Here is a 17,497-nt window from a genome sequence, read left to right on the forward strand (position 1 = left end):
ACTCAGATGAGCTTCTGGTCAAAGGATAGCTTAGATGGCCCTGTTTAAAACATACTTAGATCAGTCAGATCTCTTCAAAGTCACTTAACAGATTAAACATTGATTTATACGGAGGGGAGCTGCCACGTTTTGCAGAGAAATTTGCCCGAGGTGGCTGTTTATACAAAATAGTGAAGTAATGGAAGTGAAACTGCTGCTCTCCTGCCGACTCTTTCTTTAGCAAAATAAACCATTTGTTTTTATGTATCACGATACTAGTGATGTCATGTAAATGTGTAAATAAAAGATCTAATAAAAGAATAAGAGGCAGATACTTTCAAACACCAACTTTATAGCACAACACAACGTAGAATAATTACCTCTCAGTAGATCGTAATCATAACAATTACATGGCATTCTCGTGACAAACACTATATACAGAAAAAATATATTGTTTACATATATGTGTATTTTTACATATACAGTTTCATTTGGCAGGCCTTCACAAATCCACAAACACAAGATAATGAGAATACTTTGGGTGTAAAACCTGTATAACTTACTGTTTAACACATACAATCCAGGAAGAATTTGAAACAGTCATGGAAAAGAAACCAATTATATAGCAAACATCAAATGTTTTAAAAGCAATCCATGTGCTTATCTCCTTCCCTGTCAGCGTGTTTGTTAAATGTTCACAGCTCTTCGAAATCATGGCCACTAGAATTCAGTGCCTCTGGGTGCATGACTCTTCCCATAAACAAAACCGAACCTAAAATAGAAGGGAAATCAAATTACAATGCTTTTAAATGGCATTTTGTATTTTAAATATTATGACGTAGTAAGGAAAAGCTGGAGAGGGGAGATAATCGTATAATCTCCCCAGAAAATAGACATATGCATGCATTCAAAGAAAATTGAATATTCTAGATGGTGGATAATAAGATGTTGAAAAAGCCCTGGAGGTTTTTGTGCGAAATAATAATATTTCAATATTCCGGGGGTTGCATTAGCGATGGAAATGCTTTGTTCTGGATAATAAGCAAACGTTACAAACAACTTACCAGTTTTCCTGTTTCTAATCAGGAAGAAGAAAGGGTGATCCGCAATAACCTGAGGGTACAGCACGGCCATTCTACTATTGGCAATCATTCCTAAAAGCACACAAAAAATAATACATGTTTAATTATATGTAGTATGCAGAACACAAGAAAATTCAAATATGAAGGATCCCCCAGCCCCACAAAAGAAAAAAAGCATCACCAGGATAGTCATATTCCAAAATACAAATCACATAATATATATATATAACCCTTCTATACAATCAATGTTTTAGACATGCTCCTCCACTGCTATTGGATGTGACCTCATGCCAATATATTATACATTATATATATACACACACCGTATTTGCTCAATTATAAAAGACTGCTCGTCTTATAAATCGGGGTCGTCTTATAATCAGACCTCGACTTGGTCTGACTATGAGACTAAGATCCAGATCCCCGCAGCGATGCAGGGGACCTGGATCCTCCTTCCCCCCCCCCCCCCAACTTAACGGTACTTCTGAGTCCCCGGTGCGCAGAGTTCCCTGTGATCTCTGACAGCCGGGGAAGGTCTGGGGAAGCCGGGGAAGGTGCTGCCCGGACTGTGCACCAGGGACGCATTTTTAGAGATTTAAACATTATTTGGTTAATGTGGAACTGTTAGATCCCACAATGTATATGGAGAAGTTTGTTTACAGGCTACTTTTGACCAGCAGCAGTTCATATCCCAATCAGCCATTCTGAATTTGAATACAATCTACATTTATGTATATTATATACATATTGGGCACATGTCCAGGGAGTAGCTGTGGTTGTACCATCATTGTAGTATTAGCCTTTCTGTGGAGGTTATACTTATGGTGCAATTTCTCACATTTCATTTCCCCCCCCCCCCACTGCTTTATCACAACGTTACAATAATTGCACAATACGGTACCGGTAGCTGCAGCTGCTTCAGAACCTTCTTCATTAATCTCAAGGTAAGATTTATGGACAGCTTTGTCAACAAAAAGATCCTGGTTTTCTGCAAAAAATAAGAACAGACATTGAGCCAAGTAGTACATGTTAGAAGATATATATATATATATATCATTTCAAATAGTTTGAACCATTGTAAATAATATGCATACACCATACCGGTATAACCTCTTCCCAACGACGGGACATACTATTAACACGGTCAAGACGACAAAAGGACGTAATCGTAAGCTCTATGGTTTTTGCACCAACAGGTATTGATACACAGTAGATCATTAGACAGCCTGGAGTCTCCCCGGGCAGCAAGAGCCTACATCGCTGACTGATCTGGTTTAGTAGTGCTTGGTGCGAGCATCGGTTACACCGGAATAATGGATCTGGCATGTTAGTGCTGACCCCACCAGAAACAATGATAAAAGTAAAAAGATTCTCAGACCCAGCTGGGACCTCTGAAGAGCCATCGTCTGGGTCCAAGAGGGATGAAAAACGCATACAGGGTATTACTCTACTCATGGGATGTTCCTGAACATAGAACAGTGGCACCTAACTTGTGGAAGGAACATGGAAAATGGGAATCACAAAGATCTGGCTACTAAGGGGAGTAAAGCTACCGCCACAAAGGCATTAAACATAGTTGATCTTGCTTTAGATGTAAGAGCCCAAATAAAAATGTTGCAATTGGAATTTTCCATAATGTTGGTGGAAAAGAACAAACCTACACAGGTACTATTTTTTGGTAAATTTCGTTACAGCAATATTACTTTAAGTATTTTTTTAATATATTTTATTTATTAATTCTTGTGTATTCTGTAACCAATGTCTGTAAATAGAGCTTTGAACATTCTGAAATTATTTTTGATATTGAACAAATCATTTAAAATTGTACCTGTGTGTAGATCACAATGCATTATTCAAAATGCAGAAAATGCAGAATTAGGCTGCAAAAAAGAACAATTCAGGCAACTGTTTCTGTCATATTAAACATAACTAGTACAAGCACGTGTTAGCAATAAAACCTAAAAAAAAAATGAAACAAAGAACCGGAGGTTACGAATAGTACAGAAGCATCTCACCGGATATCGCAGAGAGATCAGCTTGCCTTGTGAATATCTCTTTGATGCCAAGCGGCTTCAAAACGTCTTTTAGATTAATCACTTCTTCAATTTTGAATCTAGAAACAGATTGAAGCATAAACTGTAATTTCTAGAACAGGCTTTAGCACTGTCGTATATTTAAAAAAAAATTGGATTTGATCAATATTTAACTTTTCACATGAAATTGAGCATACTGCATACATTAAAAATTAGAAGAGGAAATACTCTCTTTGGTATTGAAGTGCAACAGACATTATGGATCAACACCAGGATCAGACTTAATCAGATTAAACCCAGCCCTGGAAACAATTGAATTTTTGCCATTCTGCACATGGGGCACACTGCACATGTGTTCTGGTCCCAATATTTTTTTGTTTAGAATAGGGAAAAAGCCTGCATTTAAAAGTATATTTAAAACATACATAGTTCCTAATATGCATAGTCTTTTTAAATGCATTTAACTAATTACTATTAGTTGGAAAGAGTGAAGCCGGGGTTTTTTGCCTTCTTTTGGATCAAACAGCAATAAATTAACAGATATAGGAAAGGCTGAACTTGATGGACGCATGTCTTTTTTCAGCCTATGTAACTATGTACTATGTATTATGTACTATAAACAAGTTATTTAAATGGGTTTTGCTGCAGAACTTGCAGAACTAACAGCATACCACACCTCATATATATCAGATTATTACATTTGCTATATACCCTTTGTAATATCAGTGGGACATCTACTAGTTGTGCACAATGAGTTTAGTGCAGTTATAGAATAATTTCCATTATACTCGTACAATAATTTTCATTAATTCATAAGAATTTCACAAGAAATCACAGGGCCCTGGTGCAAAAGAAATGACCCCCTCACTTCAAAAGCAACATTTTGCACAGTGCCACCTTTGCACCTCCCAAACTCTTACACATCTATGCTCACACACAAATGCCTTTCCAAGTACACATACACTTACACATTCATGTTAAAACACACATACATTCGCTTTCTAACACGCATTCATTCATACTCTCTAACACTCACTAGCTCACTCCTTCCCTCTTGCACCTCCTTACTGCACCACAGTTTTCTCTCTGGCGCTCACCTGGTGCGGCGCCGACCAGCATACGCACAGTGCGGGTAATTATTTGTTGAATTAAATGGCAGGCCTCAAAACCGGCCCCAGGGCAGTCTGCCTACCGGGAAATCTCCTGGTATGCCAGTGCGGCCCTGACCAAAACAGTAGGTCTGGGTGTAGATATATTTTGGAAAACAGAGTTAAATCAGGAGTCACATGGAATGGATTGTATCATCTCTAGGGCTGGTACTGGTAGTGAAGGTAGTGCTGATGGGGACATTTCGATACACTACTTGTCATCCTCTTTTCATATGCAGAGACAGAAAAAAAAAATCTAAAAACAGGCCACCTCCAACAATTATATTTAAGAGGATTTGGGAACTTGCTGTGTTAAACATTTAGAAGCATATTTTCTGGTGCAGTTGAATACCCTACCACTTCCAAGAAATACTTATTTAATAAGAGTTAATTATTCTTGCCTCAAATTGTACCAAAACAGAATTGAATACTTGGCATGTGACGCAAAAGCAGGCATAGACAGGTTGTTGTCATAGAAACTGAATTAGCTGTCTTAGGAAAGGAATACAAATTACAGATGTGCTAATGCTTATTTGCTTAACATGCTAGAGATGGCAAGTAATGTTTTGTCGGTGTTGGAACCGCACTGTAAATCATTAAGTAAAATCTATATTGGATAAAATGTTCCCCAGTTCAGTTATATGGGGGGGGGCATTTTTAATGCATTTAGCACTGAACTAGACAGGGTCAGTTGGACAAAACCATTTTCTATTTAATTAATGGGAGATATTTAGTTTTTTTTATTTGACCCCAAAACGATGATATCTGTTTTGCAGATAAATACTTTAGAATCAAGTTAGCTTGTGCAACCCTACATGATCAAATTTCATAAAAAAAAGCCTCATTTCAGCATTCTCTTGACAGTAGGAACTTCCATTGTTGCACAACAATTTATTATTTATTCAGTACACACACACACACACACACACACACTCTTTTTCCTGATTACGTTACAAACCCATGGAGCTTTGAGACACTTCTAGAATCTTAACTAACAGTTTAGTACTCTGACTTACAAACAACATTCAACAGGACTGGTTATTTTAAATTTATTTAAAAAAAAAAAAATAGAAAAGGTTTCCCAGTTGAAGTGGATTAGGGGAAACAGGAGTTATCACTCTTATACTGTGGCTTTTAATTTCTCAGTGGACATTATCGGTATTCTGCACTTCATGTACGTCTTCTCTAGTCACTTGATATAAATATTTATAACTGTTTATTTAGTGCTTTGATAAAGCTCATTGCCGCTTCTGCATTTTAATCAAAAGCCAGCTCTGTTGAAATCTGCCGTTAATCTTGAAAACCTAAGTAGGAAAATTACTGAATCCCTATATCAAATTGCAATCTTGCTATCGCACAGAAGTCTCTATATCATGATGATGTGAAGCAAAGGAGAGGTGAGTTCTTGCTAGCAGACAGCGAATTGATTTTTAAATGTATTTATTCAGACAATGTTATAAATGGGATTTGCCGCAGAATTATCACTCAAAAATGAAATATGAATTATGCAGCATACCTCATATATCAAAGATTATTACATTTGCTATATACCCTTTGTAATAGAAATACTAACAAGTGAGTTTATTGGATATAAGTGGGACATTACTAGTTGCGGACTATGATTTTAAAAAGAGCTTCGATATAGGGCAGTTATAGAATCAACGTCCAACAGCAATAAGCCAATGCGGTCCTAGAGAATTTGGCTTCTTTTGTTCCAAGAAAGCATTACATGTAAACAGGGCCGGCCTTTGGGGTGTGCGACCTGTGCGACCGCACAGGGCGCCACACTCCAGGGGGCGCCGCCGCGGGGTCCGCCGCCGCGCGGTCCGACGCCACTGCCGCCGCGGGGTCCGCCGCAGCGCGGTCCGACGCCCCTGCCGCCGCGGGGTCCGCTGCCGCCAGTATGGGGGCACCCGGCACCCCTCCAGAGACGGACAGTAATGTCCGCCGCTGGAGGAGCAGGCTCGCAAGGTAGCAGTATCGGAGGTCTTTAACAGACCTCCGTTACCGCTCCCTTGTGATCCCCGCGGCAACAGCTGCTGTGCGCCGGGGTTTGCTGTCAGATCCCGGCGCACAGCACTGAAGCCGCGCCCACCGGTCTCCGTGCCCTCTGACCCGGAAGAAGAGAAGACAGAAGAACTAAGAAGAAGAGCGAAGAGGAGGCAAAGAAACTGAAAGAGGAAAGGTAGGAAAGCATAGAGTGACAGTGAGAGTGGATTGGTGTATATGTGTGGTTTGGTATATATGTGTGGTTTGGTATATATGTGTGGATTGGTGTATATGTGTGGATTGGTGTATATGTGTGGATTGGTGTATATGTGTGGATTGGTGTGTATGTGTGGATTGGTGTGTATGTGTGGATTGGTGTGTATGTGTGGATTGGTGTGTATGTGTGGATTGGTGTATATGTGTGGATTGGTATGCGTGTGGATTGGTATGCGTGTGGATTGGTATGCGTGTGGATTGGTATATATGTGTGGATTGGTGTATATGTGTGAATGGGTGTATATGTGTGGATTGGTGTATATGTGTGGATTGGTATGCGTGTGGATTGGTGTATATGTGTGGATTGGTATGCGTGTGGATTGGTATATATGTGTGGATTGGTATATGTGTGTGGATTGGTATGTGTGTGTGGATTGGTGTATATGTGTGGAGTGGATTGGTGTATATGTGTGGATTGGTGTATATGTGTGGATTGGTGTATATATGTGGATTGGTGTATGTGTGGAGTGGATTGGTGTATATGTGTGGATTGGTGTATATGTGTGGATTGGTGTATGTGTGTGGATTGGTGTATATGTGTGGAGTGGATTGGTGTATATGTGTGGAGTGGATTGGTGTATGTGTGTGGATTGGTGTATGTGTGTGGATTGGTGTATGTGTGTGGATTGGTGTATGTGTGTGGATTAGTGTATGCGTGTGGATTGGTATGCGTGTGGATTGGTATGCGTGTGGATTGGTATGCGTGTGGATTGGTATATACGTGTGGATTGGTAAGGGTGTGAGAGTGATGGGTGTTATGCTGTACCATTTCCAATGTATTTTTCATTATATAATTATGCTCTAAAGTACATCATAACTCCCATCACTCTATACTGTTCCATACAGTGGCAGAGCTGGGAGGCAGAGGCCTTTCACCCCCACCGCAGGACTTCTGAAAGGTAAGTGAACTTCAAAGAGGGAAAGGGTAGATAGTTAGGAGGGGGTAGATAGGGAGAATGGAGTGAGACGGGGTACATAGGGCAATCATACTCCTATCATGCCAAGTAGTCTACGAGTACATCCTGGAATCTGCGGGCATGATAAGAATGTGATTGCTGTTAATCATATATATATATAATATTGTTATTTAATTGTTTTGTTATGTGTTATGGTGTGGGGGGGGTCATATTCGGTTTCGGCCAGGTAAATGCTGCACTTTTGGTTTCAGTCCAGAATTCGTTTCGGTGCATCCCTACTACTAAGCCAGACAATGAAGTGGTAGGCCTACACCACATCAATGTTTGGCGTAGTATATAGTGATTGGGGTTTTGTTACAAGTTTTGATTCCTTTCTTTTTTTGGGATGGGGGGGCGCCAGACGAGTAGTCCGCACAGTGCGCCAGAACACCTAAGGCCGGCTCTGCATGTAAACCTGTAACCTTCACAGCCTTCTGCTTCCTTTAGTCTTTTAAAGTTTCAAAAACTATGTATTAAGTGACTTGGTACACAGACAATGTTAATACAAGTCATACAATAAGGACTGTACAGGACGCACAACAAAGATATTTACATCAATAGAGAAGAAAAACATCCATCCATCCATGGATTCTTGTCTCCTCTGACTGTAAAATAATTAAGTGTATAAACTTTCTTTCGGTTTTGAAGAATTTTAAAATATGAGGTAGTATGTCGTAGACTCCCGTGAGTGAATTATTAATGCAAATAATTCCTACCTTGGCAAGTAAACCTCCACTTTTTGTTTTTTAACAGAATTAGCCCATTCTTCTATCAAAGACGTTTTGACTAAAGGTTCGAGTGTTGCCAGCGGGACTTCCTGCCTGGAAAGAATGATCATAAGACTCATTTCATCTCCTTCATATGGCATTTCCAGGACCTGATAAACTCCTCCTGCCTCGTTTGATCCATCAGTAAACTCCCCTACAATAAAATAAATCAACTGGATATTATTATTATTATCAATAATCAAACTGCACATGAAATAAGATCTCATAAGTATAAAAGCATTAGGACTCCATTTTACCAGTGTTATTCAGTTAGATTAAAAAATAAATAAAAAAAAAACATGAAAAATATGTTTATTCTATGGATTCTAGTCATCATGTATAAGGTGGAAGTCAACAGACCAAGTACTCTTACATGACAACTGCAGTCTGTATTCTATGTCAACAAGTCATTCATAAATCATATTATAACTCACCATATCCATTCTGCAGAAGCTAAGCATTAATAGAAGGGCGAGCTTGTGGAACTGACATAATCACTGATCCATGCAGTAGGATGAAATTATGTTTTATTAACAAAGAAGACATCACAACAAGCAATCTACATGCCAACCAGATAGAGATGGATTGGCTTGGTTAATTTATGAATTTTTAATCATGTGACACACTGGTTGTCCATAAGCCAGCGCTGTTTATCGTCATGCCTTGGAGTAGCAGTAAGCACAACTAAACTCATTTATTAATTGTAAATAATTTGCTTCCTTATTACCAAGCAAATGATAATAGGAGCTGATCGTGATTGCCAGGACATCCAAAAACATATTGTAATCAATATGGCCAAAACCATAAATGACCCCCCCTTTAAAAAAAAAAAAAAAAATTTTCCACACTGCTGAACCACGTTGACCACTCTTATGTTTTTGCCGCCTTGTGTATTGCCCCAGCCAGCATTACGTGTATTTATGCTCCCAACCTGCCCCTTGCTTTAGTATTGACGACTTATTATTATGTATTGTTTTATATAGCGCCAAAGGAGTAGTATGTAACATAACAAAATGACTTACAGAGACAACAGGTGAGGAAGGCCCTGCTCAAACGAGCTTACTTATGTAATGGGCCCCAGCTGGCTGTCCCCCTTGTGTATTGATGCTGCCAGCACAGATGAAATGCTGCCCTGCAGGATGGGGTCTGCACATCACTTACAACCTCCTTGTGCCATGCCCCCCTTACATGTGTGCTATCACACACATTCATTCACTCATTCACAAACATGCAATCCCTCATTCACAGATACTCATTCATTCCCTCAATCATGCATACTCGTTTATACAAACACCCCCCTTACCTGAACCGCAGAATTCCCGGTGCCGCTCGCAGACTTCTGCAGGGGCCGCTGCTTCCCTCTACGTTGCTCATATTTTGTGCAAACAACTTCCCGTCCCGCCCAGCGGACGCAGGAACAGAGCAGGGTCATGTGATGTGACTTAAATTCACGTGACTCCGCTGGGTTCCTGCTTCCCCTGGGCAGAACATAAGCAGGTAAGAAGCAGGGCCCCTGCGGACGTGGTTGCTACAGGGTTTTGTCTTGCATGAAAGACAGCCTGGCGGCTGATTATTTCCGGCCATTTTTTTAAAAATTATTTCTGCATTTTGCGGATGATGATATTTTTGGCCGATATGTTTCAGCCACTGATATTTCGGTGCATCCCCCAGCATTTGACCTATGGATGCTACAGGCTGCTACATTAACAGAAACCAGAAGATTAGGCCATTGGTATGCTCAGTCTCAATGAGGTAAGGGTAAGGATTATCTGTGGTCTGAATGCTGCAAAGCATCCTTGCGATGTAAACATCACTGATTCAATAAAAAACAAACAAAAACAAGCAAAGAGTAGCAGAACACTAAATGCAGCTGCTGCTTTAATACCCCTCTGGCATTTTAAGGGTGCAAACTGGTGAACATATAATTGTGGCGGGGGGATGACACATTCTTGATGATCATTCATTACATAGACAAATATATATTATCATCACCCTTCAGCTTATATAAATTTTAAAATTTTCATCATGAGAGTCATGAAATTGACTGCGAACGTTCGGAGGGACCAAAGGCTATATACAATTCAGTTTTAGGAGTCTGCATCATTTCACTGCTTTAAGTATGATTTTGAGAGCACCAAGCAACTAGTATTTCATTTAGAGAATGTCATTTGATGGGTATTCAGCCATTTGGACATTAAATATTTTAAATATTATATTAAAAATAGCTCAGACCATTGTTGAGGCTATACCAAGCTACAGCTCTTAGAATCGTAAAAGGTTTTTGTATTATTATTTTAAACGCACAAAAAAGTACAGGGCAATGCACAGTACACTAACAAAGTTTCCAGTGGAAGGGGATTTAAGTTTTAGACCTACAAATCAGAAATACAATTGTAAGGTGCCAAAAGGAAAAAAAAAAAAGGTAATATTCTACATACCGTAGTAAAATTCCCCCTTCTGGTACATCATTGGAACTTGAACCTCACTTTCATCATCTTTGGTGAATGAGAAGGTCCTGGTGTTTTCAGGCCTGAATTGTGATTTCCAATTGCCTTTAAAGTAGATTGCGTTAACCAGAACCAACCTTGTCAATTCAGTGAAATCCTCAGATGAAAAGAGCTCATGGATATGGTCTGTTAGAAAATAGAGAAAATTAACAGTGTGCCCCTTTTTAGTGCATTCGTATCACATAAGAAAAAGAATATAGTCGGTCACCACAGGTGCAGCAAGTAGAATGTGTGCCTCTTCACAACCCTCCTCACAAAGTCATTGGGGGCCAGATGTTCAATACTATGTGTAGGACTATGTGTATGAATGAATCCTGAGTGTTTAATGCCCCTGGTTCTTCCAGGCTGTCATTCACTACCTATAAGTGATTTGTTGTTTGAATTATAATTATTAAATTTAGTTGTTTTTTTTTTTAGGTCTCCAAGTTGCTTCTGATCTATGAATCAGGGATTTAGTTCTCATTACCAGTCCCCTCTTGGTATCTCTAGGTGGTATCTGTATGTGTGTGTATGGAACAGCGGTGCATCAAACAAAACAGTAGACAGAAGCTGATAACATACTATTAGTGTGATTTTCCACCCATGTATTGATGTGATTTGCCACGGCGGAACCTTGACTGAAGTCTACATTTTCTACTTCTGCCTTGAAGTATTTTTTCATTAACTGAATGAACTTGTCACTGATATGAAATCCATTTTGTAAATATAGGGAGTTTGCAATGCTGAGCACATAGTGTCTTTCCTGGGCTGTCATCATGCTGGAAAGATCTTTCAGCAGAGTAAATTCTTCACCTTGGGATTAAAAGCATAAAGACAACATCTGAGACAAAACTAGTACTCTCCTACTTAACGAGGTTTGTCATTATATGTCGAAAAACAAAGACACAGGTGCTTATTAGGACAATAGGTACAGAAATGACTGCAATTAAGTACCATCAATATCAGACATCACAAAAAGAAAACGGTAGAACTCTACTCCACTAGAAAAGTGTTCCAATTTTACTTTTGAATCAACAAGTCAAAATGTTTTATAGTTTCTAAGATGATTGCTACTATAAGTGCTATAAAAGTAAAGCTGGACATTGCTGGAAATTCAGCATGTATTATCTTTAACCCTTTGGTCAGCCCTTGAGAGTATCTCCTACAAGAAGGACCTGAGAATATGAACATAAGATACATTTTCACATTCAAACATGTTTTTTTTGCAAATCCCACTAGAAGCTCAATTGATTTCTGATTGAGACGATACACATGCCTGCTGGTGAAAAACTATGTTTAAAGAGAAGCCAGACACTAAATGTACAGATGTTCAATCAATTAGGAACTGAACAGGTTGGCATAAGCATACCATTCTTTAGTCTGTCATATCCCAGAGCATGTCGGATCTCCTTGAGACTAGATCCTCGTGCTCCCAGCTCTACCATTCCAATTGCGATTGCGATGCTTAGAGGAGAGAAGAAAATATTCTCATCTTCTTTTGTGGCCCTCAGCTCATGATACAACTTGACAGAGAAATCTGTAACGGTCTCATCATGGACACTTGTACCATACACTATTGATAGCACGATGGATATCAGGAGAAAGCTGAGGAGATGCATAGTTGACACCTACAAACAAAGCCAAAAAAAGAAGAATGAACAACAAGCACAAACAATAAATGGCTTTAGAAATTGTGCAAGAGGGAAAACCGATACAAAACGACAAGAGACTAGATCACAGTCACGCTTACCCCAACTTACTTCTATCCGTTCCTTAGAAGACAAAAAGGTTAACACCATGTCTGTTTGTGACAGTTGTGTGGCATAGCATAGGAAGGTGCTCCATGGATGTTCAATACATTTTTAAAAGGGGTTCCCACATAAAAGTTGGGAGTCTATGATCTAAGCTGTATGGTGGGACATATAATATCTTAGTTCCCATCCATTAATCTTAGCAATTTTATAGCTTAAGTGCCAGGAAATCATGAACACCGCACTGTCACTCAAAAACTACCCCATTCTACAAAGTCATTGCGGGTTTGACAAGTAACAGGAACGACCACATTCTTGAGGGAACAAAGCTTGTCTACGGAACCAGAAAAGCAAGGCTGGCTTAAACTGTTGAAAAAAAAATGTGAAGAAACATCTGTCAGAGCACAAGAATACCTCTACACTCCTTATTCTTAAACGGATGACAAGCAAGAGAATAAAACTAGCACAGAAATATTGCTTTTTGTCTTTGATGACATTTCTAGATCTGTCACGAAAAATAGAGATGACATTACATAGAAAGAAACAACGTACAACACTGTTCAAAAGTTTGGGGGCACCGTTTTCATGCAAAACAAGGGCATTTCTAGCTGTAACATAATTACAAAAGGGGTTTCTAATGATCAATTAACCCTTTAAAGCGAAACATAAAGCGTTGGAACCCACGAGCGATGCTTGGTGATAAAGGGCCTCTGTACACTTATGAAGATATTCCATTTATAACATTAACAACATCTGCACTGTATTTCTGATCCATTTGCCATTTTAATGGACAAAATTTGCTTTTCTTTCAAGAACCAGGATCTAAGTGACCCCAAACTTCTGAACTATGGTGTATACGTTTTCTGTCATCATCATCAATGCAGTCTTAAGACGCTAGCAGTGAAAGTTTCTGGCTCACCTTTTAAAGGAAGCAATCCACACAGCTCCTGAAACATCTTTCCATCATCTGCTTTCTAGTTCCGTTATTAGACACGTTACATCTTACATTATCTTAATAAACTGCCACAAGGCTCGGCAAATGTTTACGAAAGCCCAGGGACAGTTTCATACACTCTCGATTAGCAGCTAGCTTATTCTTGATGATGTTATCCATTTTCTCCTATGATACACTATTGTTTCTGTGTTTCTTTCACTGCCGACTCTCTGATTACACATTAACATGATTTTAAATGCCGTTAGTAGAGCATGAATAAGAGGCTTTAACAAATAAGCGGAGGCTGTATTATTTGGTTACCATAAAGTGTTTGCTCTTACTCTGGCTATTAGGAAATCTGCACAGGGAGGTAACCCACACCCTACCATTCTCATGAAAACAGTATAAATCTAGTGTACATAATACCGATTTCATGCTTTGCCTGCAAGATAATATATATGTCATGGTACACTTACTGAACAAATAACGATACCAAAATAAATCAATGAAAGCCCTAGAAACCAACCGCGTGCGCTGTGCAGAACGAGGGGAACAAGGAAAGCGCATTCGGGATATGGGGACTTTGCTGAAGGAGAGCATTAAATGACTTGCCTGACATTTTGCAGCCTAGAAAGCACTCTCACTCACTCTCTCTCTCTCTCTCTCAAAGCCAATGGGGCTGTGTTACTGCACAGCAAGTTCCAGCAAGGAAACATACACTATAAAGAAATAACCCATACATAGAATACAGGGGTGATTCCTCTGCGTGGGACCAAAGGGCATGAAACAGAATGAAGTATACATTATATATATTTATGTGTGGAGTCACATGACATCAACCTGAGTGCAGAGTTACCCCAAACATTAGTTAAGTCCCAAACTTATGAGCCGTTAGTCCCTGTAAGTAAGATGACTTTGTAACTTAAGTAGTAATAGTAATGTAAATACTGCAGGGGGTACAGAAACTAGCTTTCACAGTTATAAAATAAATACAAAAAACCCCCCCCACATTATTATGTTTTTTCAGACACAGTCGTATAGTTTCATTACTTGGCTAGAATTTGGGAAAGTGTCAGATCTGTTGGCAAAAATATGAGGAGAAAAAACCCACCACTTAAATTGCACCACTGTGAGGTCTAATACAACAATATTAAACCTGTGCGCCGGATGGTAGTTTTTATTAAGTTTATTATTAAGGGATTTAGTGTCTGCTTTCGTAGCTCCATTGTTCACAGAAGTCTGCATGTCAAAGGGTTTAGCAACAATGTGCTTTTCTATGATGTCTATAGTACATGCGCATTAGGATACTACATAATACACGAGTGCCCTACCGATTCCGAAAAGCATTAAACTTATTAAATATGACAGTGCAAAACTGCAAGCATGGGGGAGGCATCAGGAAATGTACAATTCTTATCGCTGCAGCAGGAATTCTTGGATGAAAGCTGGAACATTTTTAATGCTGCTTCCAATGCATCCGGCAATGACAAAGCAGCCCAAAGAATGAGGGGGGAGGCCAAAGAGTACAGTTTTATTATAAAATATATATACAGTGTATGTGTATATTATATATATATATATATATATATATATATATATATAAAATAGAAGAGGTACAGGACGTCTGAGGCACAAATGAAAGCTCTGAATAACTACAAAATCAAGTTAAATGTATGCGGTATGTGACAGCGATATAAAAATCATTAAATAAAAAAAAAAAATACAGAAAATACAGAACTTTCAAAACAGTACTGGGTTTAAATATATATATATATATATATATATATATATATATATATATATACACACACACACACACACACACACACACACTATATATTGCAATAATGTTATAACAGGATGATTTCCATGTCTGATACCTATGCCATCATATAAAGGCTTCTGTTAACCGCACATAAGCCGTTCCTGTACCCCCCTCCGTCATTAACTTTTCAAGATGTCAAATACAATAAGCTTGGCATATTGTAGTCTAAAAATGTTCTGAGCGATCAATAAACTGAGCGTTATTAGCAGCATCCATTAATTAGCCACCGCTGTGATCTCATCTTGTTCAACGCCAGACTGCAAATCTGAAACCGAGTTTTGGAGTAAGAATGAGGAGATAATGGCTAGCTTCCTTAAAACACTTAAACATACATTGCCCTTACACTTTCAAACATATAGGTGTGTATATTAGTGCACCAGTGACAAGCTGCTGCATACACCAATCATATTAACCAGAAAGAGATCCAGTGAGATTTTACTCACTGTTAAATATGATCTGGTTTCTCTCGCATTAATAAAATGCAATCAAGTGGTAATTTAAAAAATGATAAAGAAATGAGAAGTCTGCTCTGAATGCATGTCCTACCCTGCTTTCTATCCGATCCATTTCCATTTATTCCCACAATAAAATGTTTAACGTACAAACACATCTTAATATGTGCAAGTCGTGTATATCGCAAGGAAAATGTACATTTTAGATCCCAGAACAATCTACTAGTGGCGACATATACCCAGAGATTTAAATATTTGATTGCAATTCTGTTATTATGTGAATGGCAATAATAAGAATACTAATAATAAAATGGCAATAATAATAATAATAATAATGATAATGGCAATAATAATACTACTACTATTACTACTACTAATAATGAGGCAATGGTAATAATAATAATAATAATAATAATAACAATAACAAACAACCAGAATGGCAATAAAATAATATTTGAATAGTATTATTTATTGCCATTCACATAATAACAATAAAGACAATAATAAAATGTGAACGCGATTGTAATAATAACAACAATAAATGTGAATGGCAATTATAAGAATACTATCCAAATATTATTATTATTGCCATTCCCTTATTATTATTAGTAGTAGTAGTATTGCCATTCCATTATTATTAGTAGTATTAATGCCATTCCCTTATTTTTATTATTAGTAGTGGTATTAGTATGATTATCACTCCCTTATTAATATTATTAGTAGTAGTAGTATTGTTGCCATTCCCTTATTATTATTATTAGTAGTAGTAGTAGTATTGCCATTCACATACTACGTTATTGTTATTATTAGTATGATTATTAATATGCGAATGGCAATAAGAACAGACTCAAGCTAAAAGTGATGATAAATGCAAACACAGCACGTATTGGGTGCCACTTCTCCAAAGCATGGACACCCCCTTTCCGTGCAAAACAAGAACCGATGTTAACCCCTTCCTTGCGGGAGGGCGGATCAACGACGTATTATTTAGAATAGGAGAAAGTCTACAAACTTAACGGGAATTCGGCGTTATTATAAGGGCAGCCACGTGAAAGCAACGGACGGGCAAAATGTGGCAGTGCTGCTGTTTCGCATTCTAACTCCCATCACTCAGAACAGAATGCTGGGAGTTATATTTCATTAGATTAGAGCAGGTGTTCCATATTCCTAACGGACCATTAGTCTGAACACTGTGAAACTAATGCATGCGTACTGACATGCTGTGTAAGAAACAACGCTGAATTCTGACATTTCTAGCTCTCTGATTTCCATGGAGACAGCAAAAAAAAAAGTCAAAGGGGGGGAAAAAAAGAGCTTGTTCCGAACAGCTATCAGCTCGGGCGCAGCGACAGGAATAAAACATGCGTAGGACCGGGTGTCGTATGAAACATAGATACATAACTGGCAATGACAGGACCTGCGCACTGACATCAAACTTGTCGGAATGGGCGAAGCGATAAACCTGGAAGCATCACTCACCTCAGCAACAGCGCAGCTCCAGAACACACTGTATCGTGATAGAACTGCACCTCCTCCTTCAGCTAACTGCAGCTCAACCTCTCTCACACACACAAAAAAACCGTCCCCTCCCAACAGCCTGCAAGTTACATCCTGGCGACCTATCAGCTCACGCCCTCCCCCTTCTATGTTTCCGATTGGATCCCAGAGCTAGTCCAGCTCGGGCACTTCCGCTCGCGATTTGACAAGTGGGATGTTTGTTATGACAGCTTTGGCTCCCGCGAAGGTTTTTGGGACTTGTAGTTTCCTTTAGCCTCTTGGACAGTACGTAGTGCGGCGAGTGTGACTATCGTTCCCATCA

At 38.9% G+C, this 17,497-nt stretch overlaps 1 protein-coding gene across 1 annotated transcript; it reads right to left on the reverse strand.

The window, feature by feature from the left end:
- Positions 1–311: 311 nt before the first annotated feature.
- On the reverse strand, positions 312–17,178 carry SERPINI1 (serpin family I member 1). The gene is made up of 9 exons (XM_053461143.1): positions 17,158–17,178; positions 12,086–12,344; positions 11,299–11,529; positions 10,669–10,863; positions 8,180–8,384; positions 3,077–3,174; positions 1,963–2,049; positions 1,044–1,133; positions 312–751 (listed from the first exon to the last, which is right to left on the reverse strand). The coding sequence occupies exons 2-9, from the start codon at positions 12,333–12,335 to the stop codon at positions 675–677; spliced, it is 1,233 nt and encodes a 410-aa protein (XP_053317118.1). The 5' UTR covers positions 12,336–12,344; positions 17,158–17,178; the 3' UTR covers positions 312–674.
- Positions 17,179–17,497: the final 319 nt, after the last annotated feature.

Source organism: Spea bombifrons, chromosome 3 (genome assembly GCF_027358695.1).
Source record: "Spea bombifrons isolate aSpeBom1 chromosome 3, aSpeBom1.2.pri, whole genome shotgun sequence".
Lineage (NCBI taxonomy): Eukaryota > Metazoa > Chordata > Amphibia > Anura > Pelobatidae > Spea > Spea bombifrons.

Excerpts from the sequence above, each read along its gene's own strand:
- SERPINI1 (XM_053461143.1), bottom strand. The coding sequence starts at position 12,335 with ATGCATCTCCTCAGCTTTCTCCTGATATCCATCGTGCTATCAATAGTG. Across the intron at positions 8,385-10,668 it reads GAAGGGGGAATTTTACTACG|GGGAGTTTACTGATGGATCA; the intron begins GTATGTAGAATA and ends ATTTTATTGTAG. Across the intron at positions 2,050-3,076 it reads TGATCTCTCTGCGATATCCG|AAAACCAGGATCTTTTTGTT; the intron begins GTGAGATGCTTC and ends TATTTTTTGCAG.